General features: G+C 52.7%; 1 protein-coding gene across 1 annotated transcript; it reads right to left on the bottom strand.

Moving 5' to 3' along the window:
• Window positions 1-456: 456 nt before the first annotated feature.
• On the bottom strand, window positions 457-12,649 carry TBATA (thymus, brain and testes associated). The gene is made up of 9 exons (XM_028109521.1): window positions 12,603-12,649; window positions 11,063-11,298; window positions 8,918-9,073; window positions 7,962-8,041; window positions 6,275-6,451; window positions 4,103-4,184; window positions 3,149-3,293; window positions 1,537-1,589; window positions 457-542 (listed from the first exon to the last, which is right to left on the bottom strand). The coding sequence occupies exons 1-9, from the start codon at window positions 12,647-12,649 to the stop codon at window positions 457-459; spliced, it is 1,062 nt and encodes a 353-aa protein (XP_027965322.1).
• Window positions 12,650-26,550: the final 13,901 nt, after the last annotated feature.

Below are 26,550 nucleotides of genomic sequence, written 5' to 3'. Positions count from 1 at the left end.
GGAGTGATGATATTCATGGTCTGCCTCACAGAGCTTTTGGGAGAATCGAATACGGTACCGCTAGGAACTCAACAGTTGGTGTCGATGGTTACTTTACGGAGGCCTGTGGGTTCTGACCTCTGCTCTAACCTACCCAGAGCCCTTTGTGTCTTCGCTCAGGAGGGACAGAGCCTCTTTCTCAGGCTGCCCTTCAGCTCTTGGGAACATAGAACCACTGGGTAAGCCCCGCGTGGAATGGGACAGTTCTGTGCAGCCCACCCCCGCTCCTGGGATACCTGAATCCCAAGCACACACCCACTACAGACAGTAGAGTGGAATTGTCCTCCTAAAGGGAAGGCAGCCTTTTAATGGGCTCTGTGTGATAGGAAAATCGGTGTTGCTGTTGAGGTGGTGGGGCTGAGAACAGCCTCAAACCTGGGGGCAGCTCCTGAGCAAGGCAGGCAAAGGGACTCGGACTCAGCATTCTGCCTTTGGCTTTGAAGTTCTCTCTTCTGCGTTCTGGCTTGAATGCATCCGAAGAACTTGTGCTCTCCCGACGTACTCTGGAGGTAGGGAAGACATCAGTCAGGAGAGGACGGGGGCGGGGGGGCAGGCCCCTAGCTGGGAGCTGCTCGGGAGACCTAGCGGAGCTCTTCTCCCCTCAAGGCCCCAGGCAGATGTGGGGCAAGCCCAGCTTTTGCTCCGGGCTCTGCTGGTGACCTGGGAAGAGCCGACTCCCTTCTCTGAGCTTTGCCTCCACCTCTTCTTTCTACACCCAGACAACAAATGCTTAGGGAATACCTACTCCATGCCAGACGCTCAGCCCCCTTAGGACCCCTTATAGTCCAGTGGGGGAGAATACTCAACATGGCGGGTAGCTGTGCTCTTCTCAGCCCCTGCCCCGGCCAAAGGCCCCAGGATGATGCAGCAGCCTCCTCCCTGGTCTCCCCCCATCCCCTCTGGCCCCCGACAGACAATCCGTTCTCTACTCAGCAGCCCCTGAGGCGTCCCCCCAGGCCCTGCTCGTAAGGCTCCAGTGCACCCCCACGCCCTCTGCATGGGACCACAGGCCGGCTCTGCCCACCTATCCTATCTCATTTCTTACGAGACCCCAGCCACCCTGGCCTGCGTGTGCTTTCACCCACACCCCGGGCAGGTGAGAGCCCTACTTCTGGGCTCTGCCTAGACCCACATCGGGCCGGATCCTGCCTGTTGTTCAGCTCAAGGAGCCTTCTCCACACCCTGCCAGTTCTTCTTACTGTCCCTCCTTTACCCTGCTTTCTTTTCCTTATGGCACCTAATCCCTTCGGATGTTTTCCTTTGTTGTCTGCACTCCCCGTCACGAGGAGGATGTAAGCTCATAGCAGCGGGAACTTGTCTGGACTCTTGCGCAGAGCCGAGCTCACAGCCGCTAAGAAGTCCGCATTGAATAAACGAGTGACTAGATGAAAGGGCAGAACGGGCAGCTTCATCTCCAGGGTGCTTGGATCCCCCGAGGCATACAGCCAGGGTGGGCCTTGGGGAGCCCCCAGGAGGATCTGCTGCGTGGACTCTTACCTGGTTTGTCGCCTTTGGGTAGGGGCGGTGGCTTCGTCTTCTTCGGGGATTGGCTATAACGAACACAAAGACCAGGCTGGGAAGGTGAGGTGGGGGCAGAGTAGCAGGGTGCGGGGGTGGGGGGCAGGGAGGGAACTGCTCCAGGGAGACGCATGAGCCACCCCTCCTGGAGATCCCCAAAGCATCGGCTCCCCTGTCAGGAACCACCCCAGCGGGACCCTGAGAGAACTGTGACTCCTGTGCCTGGCTGTGGCCACAAGGAACCAAGGCCCTCTGGCCCTCTGGAGCGGTAAGGGAGGCCTCCGCCCCAGCCCACGGCAGCGCACCCCAGCCCCCGCTTGGCTCCCACTTCCTGGCAGAGAGGAAACCTTCCCCCTGTGAGTGGAGAAACCGGAGCTCCTGCTACCCTAATAGAGGACTTGAGCAAGCCTGTTTACACACCCAATGTAATTGTCCTCCCTACAACTCTGGGAGAGGGGTTTTGAGAGGTGCAACTGAGGCCCACGGATGGGCGGTGGCTTGCCCAGGCTCACAGTGAAGCCTACCTTCCTCCTGGGCCTCCCCTGGTCTCAGAGCAGAAAAGAGAACCCAGCTCAGGGCCAGAGCGAGAACCTAGGTCTTCAACAAAACTAAATGAGCACAAACACCTGCCCCCTTCTCACCAAGCCGCAATCACCCCCAAACTTAACTAACATTCCCCAGAGTGAGCACATTCCTGCCTTCCCTTCCTGACGGCCCCCACCGTCTCACTGGCTCCTTCAAATCCTCCCTATCCTGCAGCGTTCCCCAAGCTCTATCAGAAAAAACTCGGGAGATTGTCAAAATGACGCATCCCCTGGCTTATCCCCAACCTGCTGTGTTGGAATCTCTAGGAACCTGCATTTTTCACAAGGTCTCTGGCAAATCCACATGCTGCTGGCCCGGGAAGTTAGACTGGCCCGAGCCTGAATCCCAACTCTGCTGCTGGTCAGCTGGGTGACTTTGGGCCACCATTCAACTGTTGCTGAGCCCGAGTTTTCTAATCTGTAAAATGGGGGTACCCCTGCCTCCGCGGGTGGTTGCATAGGCTGCAAATACATGAGCCTTCTGCTGAGGTCAGGCAGCACAGTAGTCACGCATTATTGCCAGTTTCGTTGCCGACACCTGGCCCTACTCACCTGCCTCGTGAGGACTTCCCTAACCTTCCCTTGCCCTGTGTCCTCCGGCTATGGGAGGCGCTTAACACCACCATTAAGGTACTTCCGCTGGCCTGCTGGCTTTCCTTCTCTTCTTGCCTTCCCAAAGACCGAGAGCTGGAGGGCTCATATGTGGCTTCTCCAGGGCTGCCTTGCTACCGCTGACACAGGTCACCCCTCGGGCATCCCCCAGAGCCAGCCGCTGAGGCCTGGGCTGGCAGAGGGGCCTTCAGGCAGCACGGGCGGGCCTGGGGGCGGGGTCCCCGGGGGAGGGGCTGCACCTCCTCCCCCTCCAGCACAGGCTCAGTGAGCCCAGGCTGTGGCCAGTGCCCGGATCCCTTTTCCAGACCAGCCTGGCCTCACCTGGGAGGACAGGTGGCTGGACGTGAGGGAACAGTTCTGGGAACAGAGGGGCAGGTGAGGGGTGTGGAGCCCACCTGTAGGATGGCTGTTGCCTCTCTTGAGATGGCTCTTGGACTTCCTGGAGCTGATCGAGAAGTTTTTCCACCGGGATAGAGTCTAGGGGCTGCGGAAGGAGCTGAGCCACCGCTGTCTGCAGGAGTCCCAGCGCCAGGTCTTTCTCTGTAAGCACAGCCGGGGGGCACGGTCCTCAGTGGCAAGACCCACCCTGTCCTGTCCCCACAAGGAACAGGCTGGAAGCAGGGCCTCTAGCTCTTCTGCCCAACCCTGGCCCAGGGCAACTCTCTCTAACCATTTGACGTTCTGCTTCTAGGTCCCCTTTGGGGGCCCCCCCTTCTGTCCTGGCCCCTATGTATGCAGAGCACCCAGCCCTTCCCCACCTGTCACCACACGATCACATGCACCACATGCCCGTGCCTTGTTCTTGGCCGCCTCTGGCCTACCCAGCAGCCATGGCTCCAGGCTGTCTCTGGGAAGCCCCCGGAGGACCTGCCTCCAGCCCCTGCCCTGCCTCTCCTCCTCTCCCTCCAGCTCCCGACAGCACTCCTTAACCCCCACTTAGATACAGCCCCCACCATCCCAGGGTGTGCACAGGTATCCGCTCATGCGTCCGCTCATGCATCTGCTCACGCGTCCCCCTGTATATGTTGTGTCTGGGTGTGCATGTTTCCCACAGTGCTGGGTGAGGGGGTCTGTCTGCTGAAGACGTCTCTGGACTTCTCCATCCCAGGTGCCAAGGGCAGTGGTCAGCCCAAAGTCCCCTCCGAGAAGCAGGGTGGTGGCAGTTCTGCCGAGGGGGAGGGAGGAGGGAGCAGAGGGGCCGCCCGGCTGGAACAGGATCGTTTGGGGCTCCAAAAATGAGTAGCAGCCTAGGCGGAAGGCCCTGGGTGGGAGCCGAGTGACATCCAGAGAACAAGGCCCTCAACAGCCTCCAGCCCGAGAAAGCCCTGGGGCATGGGCCGTGTCCTCACCCTTCGGGGGAGCATACAGGAGCCAGAACTGGATAGCGCTCAAGGAGTCTGTCTGTAGGATCTGACAAAGGAGCTCCAGGATCTGCGGGCAGGACGACAGGCCCCGGGTCAGCGTGTCTGGATGGCATGTCCCAGCCCGCAGCACAGACCCCTGTCCTACAACGTCCTAAACCGGTCCCCACCATGGCTCCTGCCCGTGATTTGGCACTTTACAGAGCACTTTCTCTGCCACCAGTCCCAGGGGAAGAGTCTTAACCTCCTCACTGGACAGAGGAAGAATCAGAGGCCTTGAAGGAGGACACCCAGCAGGGAGACTGTGGCAGAACGAAGCTTCGGAGTCACATCTGTGGACCCCTCCTTCCTGAACCCCACGTGGGCTGATTGCACCCCAAAGTCCCTCACTGGGAAGGCAAAGTGAAAGCGGGCCGGTCAGCCGCTCAGAGACGCACCGAGTCCCAGATCCCTGGGTCCTTGGCGTGGGGATTTCAGGAACCCCACAGGCCTTCCCACCCTGGAGCTCCCAGGGTCTGGAGATGCTAGCATGGAGGTGGGGTGATCCCAGTGGGCGGGCTGAGGGTCAGGGCTGGCTGCTTCTGCAGACTGCCCAGCCTGGGGCTCCATCTCGCCGAGCAGCGTGCACGCTTCTTTTTCGGCCGCTTCCTTGGCCGCTTCCTCGGCCTCGGGCATCTCTGCCACTTCCGGGCCCTCTTCCACCTGTGTTCTCCAGGTAAGTGTCATCGGGGGGAGATCCAGCTCTGGGTCGGGTGGGATATGGGGGCTCCCTAGGCGGGGCTGCTGATGGCGGCTGTGGCTGCGGTCGGCTGGAGTTGGGACCTGCGGTAGGAAGTGGAGCCCCTGGAGTCCTAGGAAAGTGGGGTCCCCTCAGTGCTTGGCAGTTGGTCTTCCCAGGACCTGACAGGGCCTCTCAGTCCCCAGCAGGTCTGCCTCATCCTTGGCAGAGTGGGAACTGGGCCGAGACTCTTCCCAGGCCTCTGCCTGCTAGGGTGCCCCCTCAGCCCCAGATACCCACCTGTTGCAGTGACCCCCCACCCTGGGTCTGCCCCTGGGCCCTTCTCCGTTCTCCGCGTCCAACTTACCTGCCCTGGTCCCCCTCCCCACAGGACCCGAGAACCTAATTCCAGGCAAGGTGAGGCCGCCTATGGTGGAGAAAGTTACTGTTCTAGTCCTGGCTATGCTGCTCCCTCACTGGGGACCTGGGCCACAGAATGTCACCTGGCAGGGCCTTAGCCTCCCCGTCTGTGGAATGGGGGTTCCGGGCCCTGTCTGCTCTAGCCACTTCACTGGACTCTTGTAAGTCTCCAAAGGGACTGCAGGCTTGAAAGTGCTGGTCGCAGGGAGGGTGTCAAGATGCTGGTGCAGGGTCTAACCTTTCCTGGAGAACATGTATGCATTTGAAAAGGGACCGTGAGATAGAGCCTTAACCCACTGGCATCGGTCCCGGATTCATCTCAGGCCTTGACGGGGAAACTTGCACAGGAAAGAGGTGGGTCTGTGGGTCTGTGCGTCACCGTGGCAGAGACCAAACCCCTCCGAACGTGGGGAGACCCAGCTGGGGCTGGCCTGGCTGGCTGTCATTCCCCCACTGTAGCTCCCTTAGCCCTTCGCGACAACACGTTCCTGCTCCCAGCTTGGGTAGATCATGGAACTAAAGCCCCGAGGGGAGAAGGCCTTCAAAGAGAGGGAGAGCCTCCCACAGAAACCTGGAAGCAACAGGGGATTGGATCCAGGGGCTTGACTCGCAGGCGGGGAGTTTCTGGGGCTGACAGTCTCAGGTACAAGTATCCCCTGGGAGAGACCACACTGCCTTTTTTTTTTTTTTTTTTTTTGAGAGAGACAGAGAGAGAGACAGAGAGAGAGAGGTGGGCGGTGGGGCAGAGGGAGAGGAAGAGAGGATCTTAAGCAGGGTCCACCTCAGCGTGGAGCCCGAAGCGGGGCTCCATCTCAGGACCTTGAGATCATGACCTGAGCCAAAATCAAGAGTTCGATGCTTAACTGATTGAGCCCCCAGGCGCCCCGAGAGGCCACACTTTAAAGCAGTTTGTAAGCACCCCAGTTGGGATTGCTGTGAGCCTGGGAACAGCAACCACCATGTTTGTAGCCCTCAGACCAGGCATCCGTTGGGCCGTAGTTCCCAGCGTTCCCGGGCCTCACCAGCAGCTCCTGATCCTGCAGGACAATGGTCTGGACTCCTCCATCTTTGCCAGAAGGATAAATCCAGGGGCTCTGGCGGGAGTGGCGGCGACCAATGGCTCGGGTGGAAGTGGGGATGAGCCTTCCGGTCTCGGCCGAGTACTTTGCCCCCTGCTGCCGCTGAGGCTCCTCTTTCTGCTGGGAGCAAAGTGGCCAGAGACTCCAGGCAGTGAGAGAGAGATTGAGAGAGAGAGAGAGGTTCAAGGAAGAAGGCAGAGGGGAAGAGAAGGAAGCCCCGTCACACCTCCAGGGCATCACCTTGCCTCCTGGAATCCTAGCATCACAACATTGCAGGGAACTGGGAGGATGACCAGACCAGCCCCACCCTGCCCTCTGCTCCTCTCCCCAGCCAGGGGCCTCTCCATAGCCAAAATTCTTCCTCCTGAAACTTCTTGAATTCTGGAGCCCCCCTGAAGTCCTCATATTTCCTCCTAGGGAGACCCTCCTTCCCTCTCCACCCCTGTGCCCATCAGAGATTTGAAAGCAGTATCCCGGGCTGAAGGCCCCCATTGCCTACCTTAACTCCCAGCTCAGCTGCCCCCAAGTTTGTCCCCTAGAGGTTGGCATTCTTTCTTTGCCCTGGGAAACCCTCCTGAGCCAAGCTTGGGGGTATGAGGCCTGGGACCTCCTACCCCTGCAACCCCAGTTGAGACTGGTAGTATACTTCTGATTTTATTTATTTATTTATTTATTTATTTATTTATTTATTTATATTTTTTGTTTTAGGGAGAGCAAGAGAGCCCATGTGCTTGAGTGGGGGAGGGGGGCGGGCGCAGAGGAAAAGGGAGAGAAGCAGACTCCCTGCCGAACACAGAGCCCGACACCCAACGTGGGGCTCAATCTCAGGACCCTGAGGTCAAGTTGGGCGCTCAACTGGCTGAGCCACCCAGGTGCCCCTATACTTCTCCCCATTTTAAAGATAAGAAAACTGAGACCCAGAGAGCTTAGCTGAGTTGCTGTGAGCATTGCAGTGAGTTAGCCGCAAAGCAGGAATGAGAACTCTGTTGCCCAAGACAAGGGCAGAACCAGATTCTGTCCCAAGGGCCAGACCTGTCCTCAGTCCAATTCCAAATACCTCCAAGCTGCCTCCCAGTTGTCTTTACTGGATTACCAGCAAATGGCCCCCATGAGGTCACCCCATCCTGTCTGAAATCCTTCAGTGAGTCTCCACTCCTTATGAGATTCGACACTACAGTAAGTTCAGAAATTAAGAACAAGCTCCTCTTTTTGCCCACATTCAAAGTTGGCCCCTTCTCACCTTCCGCCCCCCCAACATGGCTGCCCACTTATGCCCGTACTTCAGCCACGGTCTCTTAGGATGTCCTGCATTTCCCAGCTTCTGAGTTTCTGTGCGGCAGGCCACACTAGGAATGCCTCCCCTGCCCATGTCCAGACACCCCACCTCTGTTACGAACCCTCCTTGGATTTCCCCACCTAGCCACCTTCTCTTCTCCTTGGAGCTCTTGCTGCAACCCTCCGCCTTCAGGTTGGTGTTCTGCAGCCCCCTCCTCCCCATGCCAACAGCCCCCCACTCTTGTGGACATGGGCTCTACTGCCCGTGAGGTGGAACCCACCTGGGAGGGGTTTTGTTACAAAGGGCTGGACCCTTCGGATCTCTTCCCAGGCAGCTCCTTTGTTCTACACCCACCTCTTTGCTCTTCAGCTCATTCTCCTTGGTGAAGATGGCCACCTGGGAAGTCAGGTCCTTCAACTCCTTCTTCCAGACCTCTGGGAAGACATTGCCAGCTGATACCTGGGGTCCTCCTCCCTGCCCTCCCGGTGGTACCCGGCATTGGGAGGGCGGTGGGGGGGAGCAGGGAAGAGCCTGCTCACCTCCCCAATCTTCCACCTTATATCTTACAGGGAAAGGGGGAGGCGGTAACCTTGAGGGAAGGAGGAGGAATCCACCCTTGGGTGGGTGAGGGTGGTCACTACTGGAGGGGGCCGACTAGCCTGTGGCTTCACTGGGAGGTGCTAGAGATGGTTGGCTACCTGCGCCAAGATGTGTGCAGGTTAATCCAGCTTTGCCTCTCTGAGGCACCTGAGGCCAGCACTGAGACTCAGTTGCTGTGCTGTACCAGTCACTCAGATATTGACCTGCTCCTGGCGAAGTTGGGGACATGGCACGGCGGTGAGCCTCCCTAGCCTCCCTGCCCTGCACGGCTGTCCTGGATCCTCCCCGGGGCCTCTCCCGACCCCGACCCTGCCAGTGGGCTTCCCCTTGGCCCTCAGGGAAGGGCAAGGAGCAGGGCAGGGCAGTGGCCGCCGGAAAACTGCCGCTCCAGCTCCATCTCTGGCTGACTGCTCCGAATGGCCGGTGCCCGAGCATCCAAGCGACTCAACATTTCCAATATCGTCCCTGTCTGTGGCTGTAAGTCACATGACTGTGGCCCAAATCTGCCTGTCGTCTGATTATCAGTACTCCTCAAACACCTCAAATCGGAGTAGGGGCCACGTTTCTGAAGACCTGGGGGATGGGGAAGTATGCAGATGCTGCTGTCTGAGGAAACGAGGAAAAATCTAGGGTACCCCACAGGACCCCACTGACCTAAGAGCTCTTTCCTTCCCAGGAACCTGGGGAGGGGCTGCTGCCCAAGTACCCACCAGAAGAAAGCCGGGGTTCCCGATTGGACTGCGGGTCTCCGATGGGGACAGAGATGGTGGGCATCCCCATCAGACAGCGGGATAGAAGTGTGGCTTGAGGCAAGGGGGCCGGAGAGAACTCGTCTCTGACGACACACACGGGCTTCCCGGTGAGATCTGTGAAGGGCGAGCGGCCGTGGGGAAGAGGTGGGTGGACCCCAGGAACCCCGGGAGAGGGGGAAGAGGCTGGTGGGCAGGGAGAGCACTGAGCCCGCTTCTTCCATAACCGCAAGCCCATAGATCGCTGGAGCTGGGAGGCCCTTCGGCCACAGAGGCCTTACCCATGGGGACATTAGAGTGGACTGTGACAAGCTGTGCTCAGGGTCACGCAGCGAGTCAGGCGGAGGTGAGATAGGAACCCAGGCTTCCTGGGACCCTAGTCCTGGGGTCCTTCTGATTTTCTAGGACAGAGCAAGGAACTGCAGGTATGAACACATAGAGGTAGGCAGCTTAAAGAGGAGGACATGCGGCTGGGTCATTAACCCACAGTCTGTGACCAGAGGGGCCTGGGCTCAAATCACAGGGAGTAAGATTTAGCTAGACCCCCTGGATAAAACTCCTTGCCATCTGTCGGCTGTGTAGGGCAGCCTGGAGGAGGTGGTGAGCAGCTTACACACGAGGACCCTTCTGGCTTACGGTCTGTGTGACCGTGTATTACCGTCCATCGTGAAGCTTCGAGGACCAGCCTGGTTAGGGTCTAGCATGGTGGCTCACTCCGTCCTTCCGGAAACACCCCTCTTTTGGTCGGGGGTCCCCTCATTCTCCTGGTCCCTCCTAACTTGCAGGCTGCTCCTTACTTCTGCTGCTCCTTCCTTTTCAGCTCCTTGCCCCCCTCGGCCTTGGGGTCCCTGGGCTCTCCTGCATCTACACAGGCTCCTGGCTTGCCCATCCAGGCACCCACTTCCAACGCTGTCCCTTCTCGAATGGCCACATCGGCATCTCTCGCCTGAACCCCGGGCCCGGCTGCCTACTCTGCACTTCTACCCCCAAGCCTGAAAGGTATGTGGAGTCTGGCATCTCCCAGGTCCCCACCAAATTCCCCACCCCTCCCGCACCCTGCGCTGGCCCTTGCTTCAGGCTTTTTTGCCTCATAGCCAAGGTGATTCTGGTTTTCTAGTCACTCAGGCCCAGCACCTGGGAATCAGCCTTGGCTGCTCTCTGCCTTTCCTACTCATTTTTAACTACTCTGCAAATCCTGTTGGCTTCACCTCCGTGTATCTCCAGAACAGGGCCACTCTTCCACTGCTACCTTCTTGGTCCATGCCACCCTCCAGACAGTGGCCAATACATCACTCCTGTCACTTCTTTGCCTTCACCTTCCAATGGCTCCCGTTGACTCAGTGAGATGGCTCAATGGCAAGGGCGGTGACCTCCAAGGCCCACGTGATCAGGACCCCCACCACCTCTCTGGTGCATCTCCTTTCTACCCCTCCTTACTCTGCTCCAGCCACACTGGCTTCCTTGCTGATCCTCCAGCAGAGCCAGGATTCGTGCGTCAGGGCCTTTGCACTTGCTGTTCCCTCTGCCTGGGACATTCTGTCCCCCAATATCCACATGGTTCATGCCCTCTCTCCTTTAGTTCTTTGTTCAAATGCCATGCTTTTGATGAGGTCTACTCCCCTCTAGAGCCTTGGCACTTCCTACGTTCTGACACCTTACCTATTTCCTATCCTTTCCCACCAGAGTCAGCTCCATGAGGTCAGGGACTGTCTTACTCACTGTCACATTCCCAGCGCCTAAAATAGTGCCTGACTTCACACTCAATAGATACTTGATGGACGGATGGCTAAGTGGATGAATTGGCCTGAGTTCGAGAACAGAGTGCAGTTCTGGGGTAGAACATTCATCCCTTTCCCTGATTTGTAAAATGGGAGGATCGGCAATGAGGGGAATTGTCTATGGCTACACAGTCTGCCTTGGAGCCTGTGCCACAGGTCAAGTCTTTGCTTGACCAAGTGATGGCAAGTGGCCAAGCAGCTCTCTGACCCTGACCAAATCCTCAGCCTCCCTGGGTCTCAGCTTGGAAACAGGGGCTGGCTCCTCCCTTTCCAGTTTTCAAGACGGCCCTGCCACCTCCAGCCGGGCCCCTACCTACCCCAGGCCTACCTCGGATGTGGGTCACGCGTTGTGGGTGGGGGTGGTGTCGGGAGAAGAAGGAGTGGTGGCTGAGGCGGCCAAAGTGGTAGGCACCAGGGGTTTGAGGCTTGGGGGTCTTCGGTGCCGTTTGGATCAGCTGGAAATCCACGATCCCTGGGATCATCAGTTCTTTCTGTGGCCTGCTGTCCCCGTGGCTCCTTGGCCTGTGCTCTGACTTCTTTTCAGGCTTCAGCTCAGCCCTTGGACTGGAGGAGAAGGTCAAGGAGAAGCTAATGGAACCACCTGGCAGCAATGCCCACCCGGCTCAGAGCTCGGTGCTTATCTGGAGTCTATTCCCGAGACACTCTGCAATCGGTTTCCGGGATTTCACTTCCACCCCCATGGCACCCAAAGCTGGGCCTCCCCGCCAGGGTCCTCTCCCAACTGGTACAATCCAGTCCCAGGGAGCCTTCTGTCTTCCTAAGATGCCTTGGCAGGGAGCTAGGATCTATTTGAGAGAACTCAGATGGAATCTCCCAAGACCTCAGTCTTCTCCCACAAACCCTCCCTCAAGCCAGAAAAAAGAAGCCATAGACCCACCTACTCATCCAAATACCTGGGTTGGAGCAAAGGTACCTTATATACACAGACAGACACAGCAAGGGCCTCTCCCCAAGCTGACTGTTGGCAACCCAGGAGAAGCCAGCTATAGGCGGTCCCCCTGGCCCCCGTGCCCCCCAGGCAGCCTTGGCCCAGACTCAGCGTCCAGAGGCCAAAGCTGGAGCACCGAGGCCAGACAGCGCCTTTTCCCGTGGGGGCCCCTCCCGGGAGACGCAGAGCTGATGGGGCTGCATTCGGAATAGCAGCGCTGCAGGGACGCGTCAAGCTCTCGCTCGGCTTCGCTGGAGATAAGCTTCTCGGGTTGTCTGTCCTGCACCCTGCACCCCTGCCCTCTGCTGAGGATGCCGGGCCCTGCCTCTGGAGGAGGAGCTCGAGGTCAGTCTAGCAAGGATCCAAAGGTGGGGTGATCTCCGCCTGGGGCCTGTGGGGACCACCTGCCTGCGTGCTGTCTGTACTCCCTTCTCCCGCTGGCCCTGGCTGAAGGGAGGCCCTCTGGAGAAGAGATGGGCTCTGGATATGCTAAGCAAGGTGCTCTGCCCCGGGACCCTCTGAGGATTTTGCTGACCAGGCCCCTGAGTTTTCTGTGCCGTCCTCGATTGGCCTCTAAGGGATCTGGGACTTAAAGAAATAAAGCAAACCTTCTCTGAAAGCTGCAGTTACCTGGCCTCCCCTACCCCAACTGACGGAGGATGTCACCCCTTAAAAGCCCCAGGGATTCTAGCACTAGGCGCTTCTGCCCCCTGCCACCATGTCCTCTCCTTCCAGGCAGGGACCCAGTTTGTGACCTGTGCTAACTCCGGCCCGAGAACCCACCCGGGGCCTGGCTGAGGGCAGCAGAAGGTGAGGCCTCTCCGTCTGTTGGGTGTCCCTCCGCCATCTTCGTCCCCCACCCCGCCCTGCCCCCACCACCCCCTTGGTCAGCAGCGGGGACGCCCACGTGGGGTCTTACCTCATCAGTGGATGTTCAGCTAACTGGGTCTCCACCTCCGTAGCCATTGTAGGCTTTCTAACAGAATAAAGGCCGGTGCACCAAACACTAGTGTTGAAGATGGATAACAGGACCTCTCATACACTGGCGGTGGGAGTGTAAATGGAACAGACACTTGGGGGAGAAAAATTGGCAATGTCTTGTAAAATTGAACACTTGCATGCTGTAGCACTCAATGGTTCCTCTCCCCGACACACACCCAATGGATGCTCTCGCTGTCGTACCACTGGGGCTGTTTGTGAGAATGTTCAGACGAACATTGTTCAAATTAGCCAACATCTGGTGACATCCCAAATGTCCAGTGGCGGAAAGAACGGGTAAATGAGCTGTGTTACATGTGGGCAATTGAGCATCATATTGCAATGGAAATGAACCACAGCTACACGGAACCACGTGGACGAATCTTACAAATAGAACGTGCGGTCAAGGAAAGCAAGTCCCAGAAGACCACATAGCCCGAGATTCCTTTTTTAAAAGTTAAGCTCAAAGGAAAGCCAAATGATCATAAATGTGATAAAATAAGGGGGACAAATCAAAGAGAATGCTAAACACAAAATTCAGCTAGTGGTTACTTCTGAGAGAAGTCAGGGAGGGCGGATAGGATGGGAGGGGAGCAGGTAGGATGTGTTAGTGGTGGTATTCCAGTTCTTGGTTTGAGAGGCGCATTTGCTGGTGCTCATTATAAAATGAAATAGACTAATTCAGTGATGTGGGTGAAAGATGATGGGTGTCAAAGTCAAGAATTGTGATTGGTCTAAATCTATGGACCTGAATATAACTGTAGGTACATAGATATGCCTATACACACACATACACATCTATAGATCCATGGATTTATCTGTCTCTATCTCTCCAAAGTGCAGGGGTTGCAGGTCCTAGGGATGGGGTTGGGACCGGGAGTCAGTGCATTCTGAAAATGAGCTCTCGGTCACAAAATCTGCAAAGGACCCCAGAGATCCACAGGGCCAGCCCCTCAAGCACTGTTTGAGATTGGGGAAGGGGAGATTTGAGGCCACACAGCCAGGACTCCAGGCATCCTGACTCCAAGTCTCGTGATCTCTTCTCTAAAGAGAAAAACAGTTGGCGGAACTTCCTTTGAAGGAAGCTTTGGACATCCTTGGTGACAGGGGCTGGGTCTGGAGCGCTCACATGCTGCTGCAGGCTTGAGGACAGGCCATTCGGAAGCCCCAACCCATCTGCCTACAGGAAAAAGTACTTGTTAGAACAAAGACGTTCAAATGCTTTTGACTGTGATCATACTAAGAAACTTCTTCATAGGTCATGATTCACACACGGGCGTGCACGCACCTCTGTGTATGTGAAATGGAAGGAAGAACATCCTACAGCAATCCTTACCCTTGCCACAAATGATGCAGAGTGCTATTTTCATCCTACTTTTCGTTTTCATTTTGTAAATGTGAGATGTGACCCATCCAGTTGATTTTATAAGCCAAGAATGGGCCACAACCCACAGCTGCGGTAGAGGTCAATGGGGACTGAGCCAGGCCGGTCTTTTCCAGAGCAGGACAGGTGGGCCCCACTGTGTCTGCCTCCATCCTCACTGCCCTCTCTGCCTGGCCCCCATGCAGCGGGACACAAGGGGTCTGGACGCTCACACCAGTCCTGAGACAGAACTTCGCTTTCCCCATCTCGGCCTCCGGAGGCCCTCCCCCGGCCCCCTGTCTGGCTCTAGTGTCCATTTCCTCCCCGGGAGAGATCCATGGACTCACCGAGGCAAGTACCCGCTACAGTCTGTGTATGAGAAGTCCCTGCTGCCTGAGCAGAAAGGAGCAAGGGGACACAGCGATAGGCAGGCAGGCTCGCTGGTTCTGTGGGCAAGCCTTGCTGGCTTTGTGACCACATGAGCTGGTGGTTGCTAGGCGACCCCTTCCCCACAACTCCAGAACCACTCCCCAGCGCCCCTCTCCTCACCACTCCCCCCAGCTCCTCTGACCCCTCCAGGTTCTCTCCAAGGTCCTTCTCCACCTGGCACTCAGCATTTTCAGTGGGGGCCAAGGGAGACAATGGGAGTCTGGGGACAGTTTCGGCCAGCAAGCGGCAGGCAGAGAGAGGAAACCGGCCAGGCAAAGGAGGCTGATGGAGCTGGGTCCCAGCTTCGTCAGCCCGACTGGGCCTGATGCCACCATAGAGGGCTCTGCCTCCACAAATCCCGTTCCTGGGGCTTGATTTGCAGACAGCTGTCTCTTAGCTGGAGAGAAAGGAGGCTGCCCAAGTGACCCAGAGCCTCCCTCCAGCCCTACTCTGGGCAGGATAGCTGGGTGGGAAGACCCTGGTTTTCAGCTGGGCAGGGGTCTCCATCTGATTCGGACACTTCCTAGATGTGCCACCTTGGGTAAGTCACCTTTGCTGCCAGAAACACGAAACAGTGGTAAGAGGGCTCGGTTTGAACACCAGTTCTGCTACTTCTGGGCCGTGTGGCCTCAGACAGATCACCTGATGTCTCTGACCTTCAGTTATCATATCTCGGAAATGGACATGTTACTTACACTTATTCTCATGGGATTGTTGGGAAGACAGAGCGACTTAATGCATGTTGAAGTGTTTAGAACAGTGCCAGGCACTAAGTGTGATCGCCTACCATTATTGTCTTCTCTGAGCCTGTACAACAGGGCAGCCTCCTCTACCCCTGGTGTCCTTCTAAAGGACAAATGAGCTCAGGGAAGCCAGGTACCTCTAAGGTTGATTGCTCTAAGGCTCAACTCGGATACCCGTAAAACGAAGTGAGGATATCCCTTAGTCCATGGGGTGTGATGAGATCAGGCACCGTGAGCGGTGCAAACTGGTTCTGTAAACTAAGGGAGAGTGCTTGATGCTGTGTATTCTGCTTGGAAGGAAGAAAAAGAAGGAAAGCTAGAGGCAAACCCAACTCCTTCAAAAGTTCTGCCCATCCCAGCTGAGGGTGGGGATTCAAACGACGGTGGTGACCCATTGTGGGGTAGTGCCTGATCTTGGCCTTGCCCCAAATGCTTCTCCATCCGTACAGGTCAGAATGGTCTCCACCTAAGTGTAGCTTTTCCTGGGCCTGTCTCTGCGGGAATGAGGTGACCCATCCTTCTTCCATGCTTCTGGGAATTCTGGCTACTCTTATGATAAACAATACTCTGTTTGAAAGAAGAGAAAGCTTTCTTCCTTCCTGCCCAGTCCCTCCCTGTTGCTTCCAGCACACTTGGGGGGTTTCCCACCTGGGAGCTGATGCGGCTGAAGCTAAAGCCCATCTTTCCCTTCCGGCTGTACCTCTTATTCTTCCATTATATTCTTCAGAACCCAACACGGGGTCTGCATGCAGATTGCAGTGGTGGGGGTGAAGGGAGCCCCTTAAGGAATGCCTTCAACACTGGTTTGTAAGGTTGATAACATAATTGCTAAGCAAACCCTTCTGACATCTTCTTTATGGACTGTCCAAGGCAGGAGGGTCTGTCTGCCTGGAAGTGCTTTGAAGTTTGGTCCTCCTGCTCCGATGCCTCAGTTATGAGAGGAGGAACATAAAATGTCATGGAGCATTGGCTATGTGCCAGGCCCTGTGCTCATCCTTTTAGACATGTTATCTCAAATCCTGAGTTACAGGTGTTGCAATTATTTCTAAAATTTCTAAAATTTCCATTTTGTTCTTTATAGCTTCTATTTCTTTGCTAAAACTTTCTATTTTTTTCCCTCACTTATTTCAAATGTGTTTCTAATTGCTCATTGGAACTTTTTTTTTTTATCATGGCTGCTATAAAATCTTCCTCAGATAATTCTAACATCATTGTCATTTTGGTATTGGCATCATTGTGTTTTTTGAGGAATTTCTCCAGAACATTGACATTTTCAAGTTTATAGCATAGGTTGTATCTTTGTATTGTCTCCAGGAACTATAGTGATCTGTTGTTTCCTTCCAGATATTGGACTGGATTTGTTCTCTCTCTCTCTCTCTCTCTCTCTCTTCCTCTATCAATCCTGCCAAGGGTTATTTATTTTTATCAGTTTTTTTCTCAAAGAACAAATGTTTAGGCTTTTGGTCTTCTCTACCTAATTTCTTCCACTCTCTTTGGGTCTAGTTCATGTTCTTTTTATAATTTCTTTTAAAGACTTTTTTTGAAAAAAGATTTTATTTATTTATTTGACAGAGAGAGACACAGCGAGAGAGGGAACACAAGCAGGGGGAGTGGGAGAGGGAGAAGCAGGCTTCCCGCGGAGCAGGGAGCCCGATGTGGGGCTCGATCCCAGGATCCCGGGACCATGACCTAAGCTGAAGGCAGACGCTTAATGACTGAGCCCCTTTATAATTTTTTGATAGGGCTACTTAAGTCATTGACTTTCTGCTTCCTTCTTTTCAAATGTGTTCTACATTTAAGTCCATCATAGCTGCGTCCAGCATGTTCTTCAGTTTGTAGGAGATCAGTGCTGCCTTAATTTGGCTTTAATTTGCATTTCTTCAGTCAGTCAGATTGAGCATCTTTTCCTATGCTTAAGAGCTAGTTGAGTATATTTCTTGCTATTTCTGTTCATATCTTTTATCCACTTTTTCTGTTCGTTAGTCCTTCTTACATGAATATATGCATTTATATATTAGAGACGTTATCCCTTTGTAACATGAGTAAGAAAACATTTTTTTCTGGTTCATTATTTTTCTTTGACTCTGCGTATGCTATGAACACAGTTTTAGATCCCTCTCCTGCTCAACTGCTACTCTGCTGAGGGCTTGCTCACCTACTTTTGGAATTCACACAGAAGGGCTCATTTTGACCCATTCTGCTTTGTTGGGCTTTCATTTATCCCCACGTAAAGTCAAGAGAACAGAGGCCAGAAGCACAGGCTTTGGAGACCCTTGGGCCTGCCATTCCCTAGCTATGTGATCTCAGATAAGTTTTGACAATTTCTAGGCCTCTTCTAGAGTTTCCTCTTCTGTGAAGTAAGGATAATAATTCTGCCCCTATGGGCCTGTTTGATGCTTAAGTAAGATAATGCATATATAATCACCCAGCACAGTGCCTGGCCCATAGCAAAGGCTTGAGGCATGGTATTTTTCTTTATTATTACTATCGTTTACCCAAATCATGCAAACATTTCATGAATAGCTGCTGTGTTATCCTAGTGCTGTCCCCCATCAGGGCAGGACGAGGTCCTGTGATCACACGCCTCTTGGCTCACCTGCTATGTCTTTTCTTCTTTGGACACGGAGTTCTGGATTGTGGCCAGTACCACTGGATACTTTGATGGCGGCTCTGAAAGTGGAGAGTCGCCAGGCTCTGGGGGTTCACCCGCCATGGCATTGCCATGCCTCTACTGTCCCAAAGTCCGTGTGACTAGCCTTCTGGTGGTCTTTTAGAGAAGAGGGAAGGAAAGAAAGGGCATGACTAAAGACCACACGTGGCTCCCCTGGGATGATCAGAGTTACCTGGTTACCCCTCAGCTGAGCAGAACTCACAGCTCTGGAACTGACAGGTAGAGACTGGTCTAAGCCAGCCTTCAGAAAGGTCACCCAACTGGAAGAGCAGGCCTCACGGAAGAGAGAAGAAGCCTGAGCTCTCTAGAAAGATCTAAAGGTCATGGAACCACACAAGCTTCCTACATTCACCCTTGCTCAAGTTAAACACCTCTCAGACACCCCTCACACTATCTTTGGACACCCCATAAATTCATATGATTGCGTGTATCTCTTCTGCAAACCTGTAAGCTCCAACAGGTTGGGAGGCCAAATCTGCCTCGTACGTCAGCCAGCAGACGCTCTTGCTCTGCATGGTGGTTACATGGGTGTGTCTGTTCTGTGCTAATTCATGAGCTTCTGGGGCAATGCCTGGTGCCCAGTAAATAATCACTGAATGAATGAATGGATGAATCATAGAGTATAAGGTAGTTATCCAGGCCATTCACCCACTACATGCCTGAATCCTTACCTCAAAATTCCTACCAAGTATAAGCCAGTATTTGTCAACAAAACATCCCTAGTGGCAAGGAGCTCTCTACTGTTCAAAGCTGCCTATTGATTTTGTGTAGTCCTGTTGGCTAGAAAGTTCTTCTTAATATTGAGCTGAAATATATCTTCTTGAGGCTTCCAGTTAGTATTCTTGTTCTTCCCTTATGGGCTCATAAGTCAAGTCTAGGTCCTCTTTGCGATCACAACTCTTTAGACAGTTGAAGTTAATGGACACCTATCTCTTCTCCAGGCTAATTATAAAATCATTGATTAGACACATGTTGAGTACCTACAAAATGGAATAGAGTAGAGAACACAAAGATGAAAAGATATAATACCTGGTCCTCAAGAGGTTACAGGTCTTGTGGGGAGCCAGGGAAATGAAGACAGAATGTGGTATGTGCTGGGGACAGTGAAGACACAGGGGAGGGAGAGCCCAAGCCCACCTAGGAGTCTTGGGGAAGGCCCCACAGAAGAGTGGGCTATAGAATGTGTTCCAAGTAGATCAGAAGAGGAGAGCATGTGCAAAAGTCTGGGGATTCAAAAGCCCATGGAATGTTATAGGAACTCTAAGTTGTTCCACATGGCTAAGGAGACTAGAAGTCCCAGATTGGGTAAAACAGCCCAGTTTACACCTCTTGTCCCGGAAAACTGAATATGTTGTCCATCTCAAAAGCATCTCATATTGGATGATAAACTATATGGTCACTCTATGCCCAGGAAATAAGGTCTCAGTGTGAGGTAGAAATGGGGGACATGAAGGCAGAGAAAGGCCAAGGTTGATCATAAGGGGCCTTGTGGGCCAAGTTCAAGAAGAACATTCTGTTAACTGAACTTTGTATGGCATTTTCCCTTGGAGGTCATCTTCTCCAGATGAAATCTAATTCACAGATAGATCAGTACATCTGTTGAAAGATGATTATTGCTATGGGTTACCATTTGTGGAAGACTTAACCAGGTAAGGGCTTTCCACATAGCCTGGGGTTTGGCCCAGGCAACCTCTGCTGACCCTTGTTCGTGCATATCCTGTAACTGATTCTCTGCCAGTAGGCCTCGGTGTTGACTTGTTTTTATGGTTGTAAGGTTGTGTCCTGAGACAACATTGGGCAATCCCCTCAGGGCCTTCTGTTCCTAACTAGGAACTTTGTAAGGCTTCCCTGGAGGGGGATAGCTCAGGTGGGGGGTAGGCCTACTAGCTATAAACAACTTGCTTTAAATGAGGGAAATGATCTGTGTATTAGAGAGACACATAAGAATCTTCAAATGAAATGAGTTTAATTGGGTCCACAGTGATGCAATAACCAGGGAGCCTTGAATGAGATATTTGAATGGGCAGCCAATGGAAAGAGTTTAAATATTTGCAATTCTTGAAAGACATGAGAAATGGATAGTAAGGGTGGGCCTTTGAACTATGTCTGGATGAGTGGTTTCCTTTGCGGTGGTTCCTGCAATATTCCTAGGTGGCAGGTCTAAAACTAAATGCAGTGGTCACCTCAAGGATTAGCTTCAGGATTAGCCCTGGTCCCCTGGGCTACTGGGGTCTCCCCCACTCCGGTCATTGCTCTGACACCCGGCTCAGAGGGGACATGAGGCTACTAGGAACGGCAGTTCACCCTGCGCCTCCCATTCCTCCTGTCAACCTACTGAAGGTTGGAGTGAGTTTGGGAATCTCAGTTTATGAATTTGCCAGGGCTGCTGTAAGAAAGGACCATAAGCTGGGTGGTGTGAACAACAGAAATGTATTGTCTCACGGTTCTGGAGACTAGAAACCTGAGATCAAGCTGTCCGCAGGACTGATTCCTTCCAAGTGCCACGAGGAAGAATCTGTCCCATGCCTCTCCCCTACACTGGTGGTTTGCTGGCCATCCTTTGTGTTCTTTGGCTTGGAAAAGCATCATCTCAACCTCCGTCTTTTATCTTCTCGGGGCATTCTCCCTGTGTGCATGTCTGTGTGCAAATCTCCCCTCTTTGAAGGACCCCGGGTGTATTGGCTTGGGGCCCACCTTACTCCAGAATGACCTCATCTGTCCAGGCACCCAGCTCCTCAGCTGATGCCATTGTTCTTCCCTAGAACCAGCTATCTCCACTCTTCACCTGGATGAATGCAAAAGCCTTGTAACTAGTCTGCCCATTTGGACCTGCATCTAGCCATTCTCCTTAGTAACAAGGGGATTGTTTGAAGACCCAAATGTGATACAATCAGCCCCCTGATTAAAATGACTTCAATGGGGGCACCTGGGTGGCTCAGTTTGTCAAGCGACAGCCTTCGGCTCAGGTCATGATCCTGGCGTCCCTGGATCGAGTCCCGCATCGGGCTCCCTGCTCGGCGGGGAGTCTGCTTCTCCCTCTGACCCTCCCCCCCCTCATGCTCATTCTATCTCATTCTCTCTCTCAAATAAATAAATAAAATCTTAAAAAAAATGACTTCAATGGCTGCTTGCTGATATTTGGATAAAGATCAAAATATTATGTCCTACGGGGCCCTGTGGTCTCAGACAGAAAGCTGAACATTTGCAGCCAGCCTCAGTTCCTTTTATTTAAAAAAAAAAATTGAATTGGCAATGCTCTTCTTTCTTCTTCCTTCCTTCCTTCCTTCCTTCCTTCCTTCCTTCCTTCCTTCCTTCCTTTCTTCTTTCAAAAGATTTTATTTTAGGGCGCCTGGGTGGCTCAGTTGGTTAGGCGACTGCCTTCGGCTCAGGTCATGATCCTGGAGTCCCGGGACTGAGTCCCACATAGGGCTCCCTGCTCAGCGGGGAGTCTGCTTCTCCCTCTGACCCTCTTCCCTCTCGTGCTTTCTATCTCTCGTTCTCTCTCTCTCTCAAATAAATAAATAAAATCTTTAAAAAAAAAGATTTTATTTTAAGTAATCTGTATACCCAGCTTGGGGCTTCAACTAACAACCCCGCGATCAAGAGTCACATACTCCACCAACTGAGCCGGCCAAGCACCCAGCAATGCTCTGTGTTTTGATATGGGTGCTGAACACTGATGTTCACTCCCTGAAGATTCATCAAACAGTCTTTGATTTGTGGACTTACCTGTACATAGGGTATATTTCAATTAAGAGACAAAACTTCAAAACAATTGAATAAGTTGTCCAAAATTCTGGGAGTTCCTGGTTATATTTCTCTTTATGACCTTTTCAATCTCTTGGCAATCACCATACAACTACAGATTTTTTTTTTCTCTCTCTTGGAGGTAAGCCGGGGGAGATGGAATGAACAAACACGGGCAATTCAGTGAGTTACATCATGGTCACAAGATGAATTATGGAAATTGCGACAAGAAAACAACATAGTCCTACAACATTTCTGAGCTCTTTTTGCCCAGAATTCACGCTGGCTTGCTGTTTCCTGTTGCTAAGAATAAAGAGCGATCTGTATGTTGCATTTGTCTCCTGGCGCCCAGAGGAGATCCGGAGTGTGTTTGCGTGTCAGCATCACACATCATTCCCATCTGGAGGGACCGTCTGCCCAGCAGAGCTTGGGCAGGAGGCGGGCTGTGGGCAGCTTCTCTGTGTCTGCCCCAAGAAAAAGGGAGTTCAGAATAGCTTGGGCATCTGAAAAAAAGGAAAAGCTTTCCACACATGGCTGAAAGCATCATTGGTAGTCTCTGAATGTTGCGTCTCTGGGGCAGTGACAAGCCCTTTAAGTGGGCCCTGTCTCTTGGGGTGCTGAAACTATTTGCATTGTTTGACATAAAGCACTAAAGTAGTCCTGGCAAAGAGAAGAAAGTAATCGCTGATTCTAGCAGGCTTCTAGGACATCACAAAGTTAACATTGAGAGATTTTACCAAAAAGTCTGGATTTATAACTTTCCTTGAAAATTTGAAATGTTGGGCCTACTCTACCATTCTATTTGCAGTTACAGCACCCATGACACCCTGCCCCAAGCCCCACACTTTCTATTTCCCATACTCTGCTTTTTTTCCATAGTCCTTGGCACTTTCTAGACTACCATATAGTTTACTTACTGTGTTTATTTATCTGACTCCTTCCACTAGAGTGCAAGTTGTACTAGGGAAGGGATCTTTGTTTTGTTCAATGATCCATCCCCTGCCCGGGATAGTGCAACCTAGCATTGACTGAATGAATGAATGAATGCATGAATGAAATAATGAATGAGCCTGACGCAGGCACATCACCTGCTTGGGTCCCTGAAGGCATGTGCATCTGTGCATCTGCCCTGCACAACTATCCCTACTGACCTGCACCCCTTTCTGCATCTGCCACTGGGTCTTGGCACATAGAGTGCCTTCAACCAGAACACGCTGACTGCCCCTTTCTGTCTGGTTAACTCCTGTTCATCTTCTGCACTCAGCTCCAGCTGTCCTTGATCCCTCAGCCAGGTCAACTCCCCTGACTGTGGAGAATGACTGCCCTCAGCTTTTATAAAACCTACTAGAGAAAATGACTTTAACTCCATTTTTAAACACCAAGGTTTTCAGTTGCTTATGGAGATGGATGCTTTCTCCTCCTCCCCTGACCCCTGAGCTCAGGATACATCTAAAGCTCCTCTGAGTGAGTCAGCCTGGGAACTGGTTCTGCAGGGCCGGGCGAGGAATAACCATGGGCCAAGGTTCATAATTACCCCCTTGGTACTCTAATAAGTACAGAGGACTTATATTACCTGGGTCTCTTCATTGCATCCCAACTGTGTCCATGCTGGTGGGGGAGGAGAAGAGGGGCCTGGCCTCCCCGGGCATTCTGGCCACACTGCTCACCCTCAGTGCAGGACTGGGACAAACACCCTCTCCAACCAAATAACTGCATGATTGAGGGCCTTTTCTGGGAACCTGGGGACAGAGAAGTGGAGTTTCCTATAATGCAAGTGAGGCATAGAAAGTTCTAGACTGATGGAGTTGGAGAGTTGCTTCCCCTCCCTATCCAATTTTGAGGTGAGAAAATTGAGACCCAGAGAGGGTAAATGGTTCACCCAAGGCCGCACAGCTAAAGCCGGCACAAGAACCCATAGATTTCACTACAGTTCCTGAGCCTGGGCTTCTGGAGCTGGAATGTCAAGAATTCTAGGTTTCATCTCCACTGTGGGACCAAGGCATAGAAACTGATGAGAATGGATAGAACTTAGCAGCTCTTACCTGGGTGTGTCCAAAATACAGATGTCTGGGCCCCACCCCTCATTCACTGGGTCTGCAGGAAAGCCCTGACATGCAGATTTTGAAAAGGTGCTTGGAGATCCAGACATGCAATGCTACCTGGGAAGGCTGGGCCTGGTCGATGCTCAAGTCCCTTCCAGCTTGACAGATACTCAGCTGTAGATACTAAAATGAGGCTCAGGCTCAAGTGCATTCCCTGTTATCAATCCACAGTAGCAGGTCTCAGTGGGACGGCTTGGTGCCCGAGGGGCATCCTGAAAATTGAAAACATTTTTGGTTGTCACATGATGCGGTTATTTCCCCTGGCATTTGGTGATCTTGCCCTGCAGACATGGCAAGGGTAGCCCCTCACAGTGAAGAATTGCCCGAGTCCTGCACAGCTTTTTAATAACATCTTGCCGGAACATTCATGTAGGTAAAAAACCAGATCACAGTCACATGAGCCAAAAATTTGACTTTCTTAAAAAAAAAAAAGATTATTTTAGAGGCGGGAGAGGTGGGGCAGAGAGAGCAAGAGAGAGAGAGAGGAGAGGGTTGGGGCCGAGGGAGAGGGAGAGAAAGTCTAAAGCAGACTCCACGCTGAGCGTGGAGCCGACTACTTGGCGTTCGATCTCATGACACTAAGATCATGACCCTGAGATCATGACCTGAGCCAAAACCAAGAGTCGGATGCTTAACCAACTGTGCCACCCAGGCGCCCCCCAATTTGACTTTCATACAAGAAGTGCATTTCTTTTTTTTTTTTTTAAAGATTTTATTTATTTATTTGACAGAGACACAGTGAGAGAGGGAACACAAGCAGGGGGAGTGGGAGAGGGAGAAGCAGGCTTCCCGCCGAGCAGGGAGCCCGATGTGGGGCTCGATCCCAGGACCCCAGGATCATGACCTGAGCCGAAGGCAGACGCTTAACGACTGAGCCACCCAGGTGCCCCAAGAAGTGCATTTCTTTAAAAACATGGTTTTATTATATACGCTTCCTGGAGCGCAACTACCATGTGGAAAGTTGCATGTAAGTTGCCTTACCTTGTTTGAAACTTTACAACTCTTAATCCACCATTTTGGAAAAATCACATCACCCGAGACGCTGCTGCTTACGTAGTAACTGAGTCACCAAGACCATACCTCCATACTGGTCTGCAGCTGTAACTTCCTAGTTCATAACAATTGTACTTCATTACATCAAGATCCAAATTTAGCCTTTTTTCAATTGTCGATTATAAAGGAAAAAGTGACAACCATACTCAAATAATTATTGTTTTCTCTTAAAAACGTAGTCCACCCACTGTAAATTCATGCATTTGCCAACCTCATGTATGATTTTATTACCCTGGCTTTCACTTTTAAAGTTGGGACACTGTGCTGCTTTGTAAGAGAATTTCATGCATAGGTAGGTGCACCCCCTGTTTATAACAAATAGATTTTGTAACTCGCATAAACAGGGAGTGTTGGGTCTGGTTGGTCTGAAACGGACTGATCTATAAATAACAAAACCTGTAGGAGGACCATAGATCTGAGGCTCTTGGACAAGCCTTGAAAAGGCCTTGGGTTCCCTCTGGGGCAAGGGTCATGTTAGAAAGACTGACCAACTGTCAGAATCAGGTCCTGATGGGGAATGAAGCTAGACCAAGAGCAACAAGGTCAGGGGGCGGGCTTGGTTTAGTTGGTCACAGAGCACAGACTGGAATCCTACCTGAAGTCCTCCCAGACACGCATGGAGCGGATTCAACTAATTCTCTGGAGTGTTCCCGTGGGCCTGGCCCCGTGCTGGGTACACGTGTCCGTCCCCTGAGGTACCACCACCGGCCTCAGGTAGAGGCTATTAACCCTTGTTTTACAACCAAGAAAGCCCAGGCTCAGACCGTGAGACTGACTTGTCTGAGGCCATGCAGTGATCGCTGAGGAGAGGCCAGTGTGCCCGCCTTCAAAGCTGTTCTATCCCCACAGGCCCCAGCTGGTTGCCTTCTGCCCAAGGAAGGATGTATTTATTTGACTTCTGATAGGCAGTCACTCTGGTTTTGAGGCTTTGCTATAGCAGTGATCCTGCAGCCTGGACAGCAATGGATGGCTTCCTCAGGAAAAGCGGACTTCCTTGGGAACTGACTCGTTTCTCGGGGTTTTGGCCATTCTGACTTTTGGCTGAATTGGCACCTGGGACATGTACCTCGGTGACCAGGTGCACCTTGTTGTCTATCCCAGGGTGGCAATCTCTGGGCACTTGCTCCCCGCATCAGGTGCCACCACGTCTGGCTGGACCTTAGCTCACCTTCTCAAGGCCAGTCCTGTTGTGTCATCCCAACCTGCTGCTGGTGGCTGGTTTCCCGCCTCTCCACAGGGAGGGCATTTTAGGCTCCATGAACAGAGGTCCTGCAGAGGGCTTTCTTGTGGGCCATTCCTTTCCAGGAGGGGTTCAGAAGCTGCAAGAACATCTGCCCACAGCCCTGTCTTGAGGTGAGCTTCCACAGAAGGTCCCCAGTTGTGTGGGGAGGTGTCAGGGACAGGAATGGAAGTGTGGGTAGTATGTTCCTGCTTTTTAGAGTTGGGGGTGTGTGCTCCTGGATGTGGGGAGGGGTGTCACTAACTTGGCCATGGATGGCTGCCATTTTAAGCAGAACCAGATTTGCTGGCATGAATTGTTTTAAAAGAAGCCATGTAGGGGAAAAAAAATCCCAGCCTATATTCCTTCTCACTGTGCCCCCTGCTACCCCAAGCCCTCTGTCATCAGCACAAATTTCAGTCCCTCACTGGTTCCGCATAGGTATTTCCAATCCCTCCCAGTTTTCCTGTCATCCTGGAAAGCACCATGATGCCACCGAAGGCCAATTTGGGGAGCATTAGATCTCCTCACCCCCCAAATAATCATCAATCTCCCTAAACCA

This window comes from Eumetopias jubatus, unplaced genomic scaffold (genome assembly GCF_037043125.1).
Source record: "Eumetopias jubatus isolate StellerSeaLion01/CBP00866 unplaced genomic scaffold, mEumJub1_p1.0 scaffold_17, whole genome shotgun sequence".
NCBI classification, from domain to species: domain Eukaryota; kingdom Metazoa; phylum Chordata; class Mammalia; order Carnivora; family Otariidae; genus Eumetopias; species Eumetopias jubatus.
Note: the sequence above shows the minus strand (reverse complement) of the source record. Positions and strands in the feature narration are given on the sequence as shown.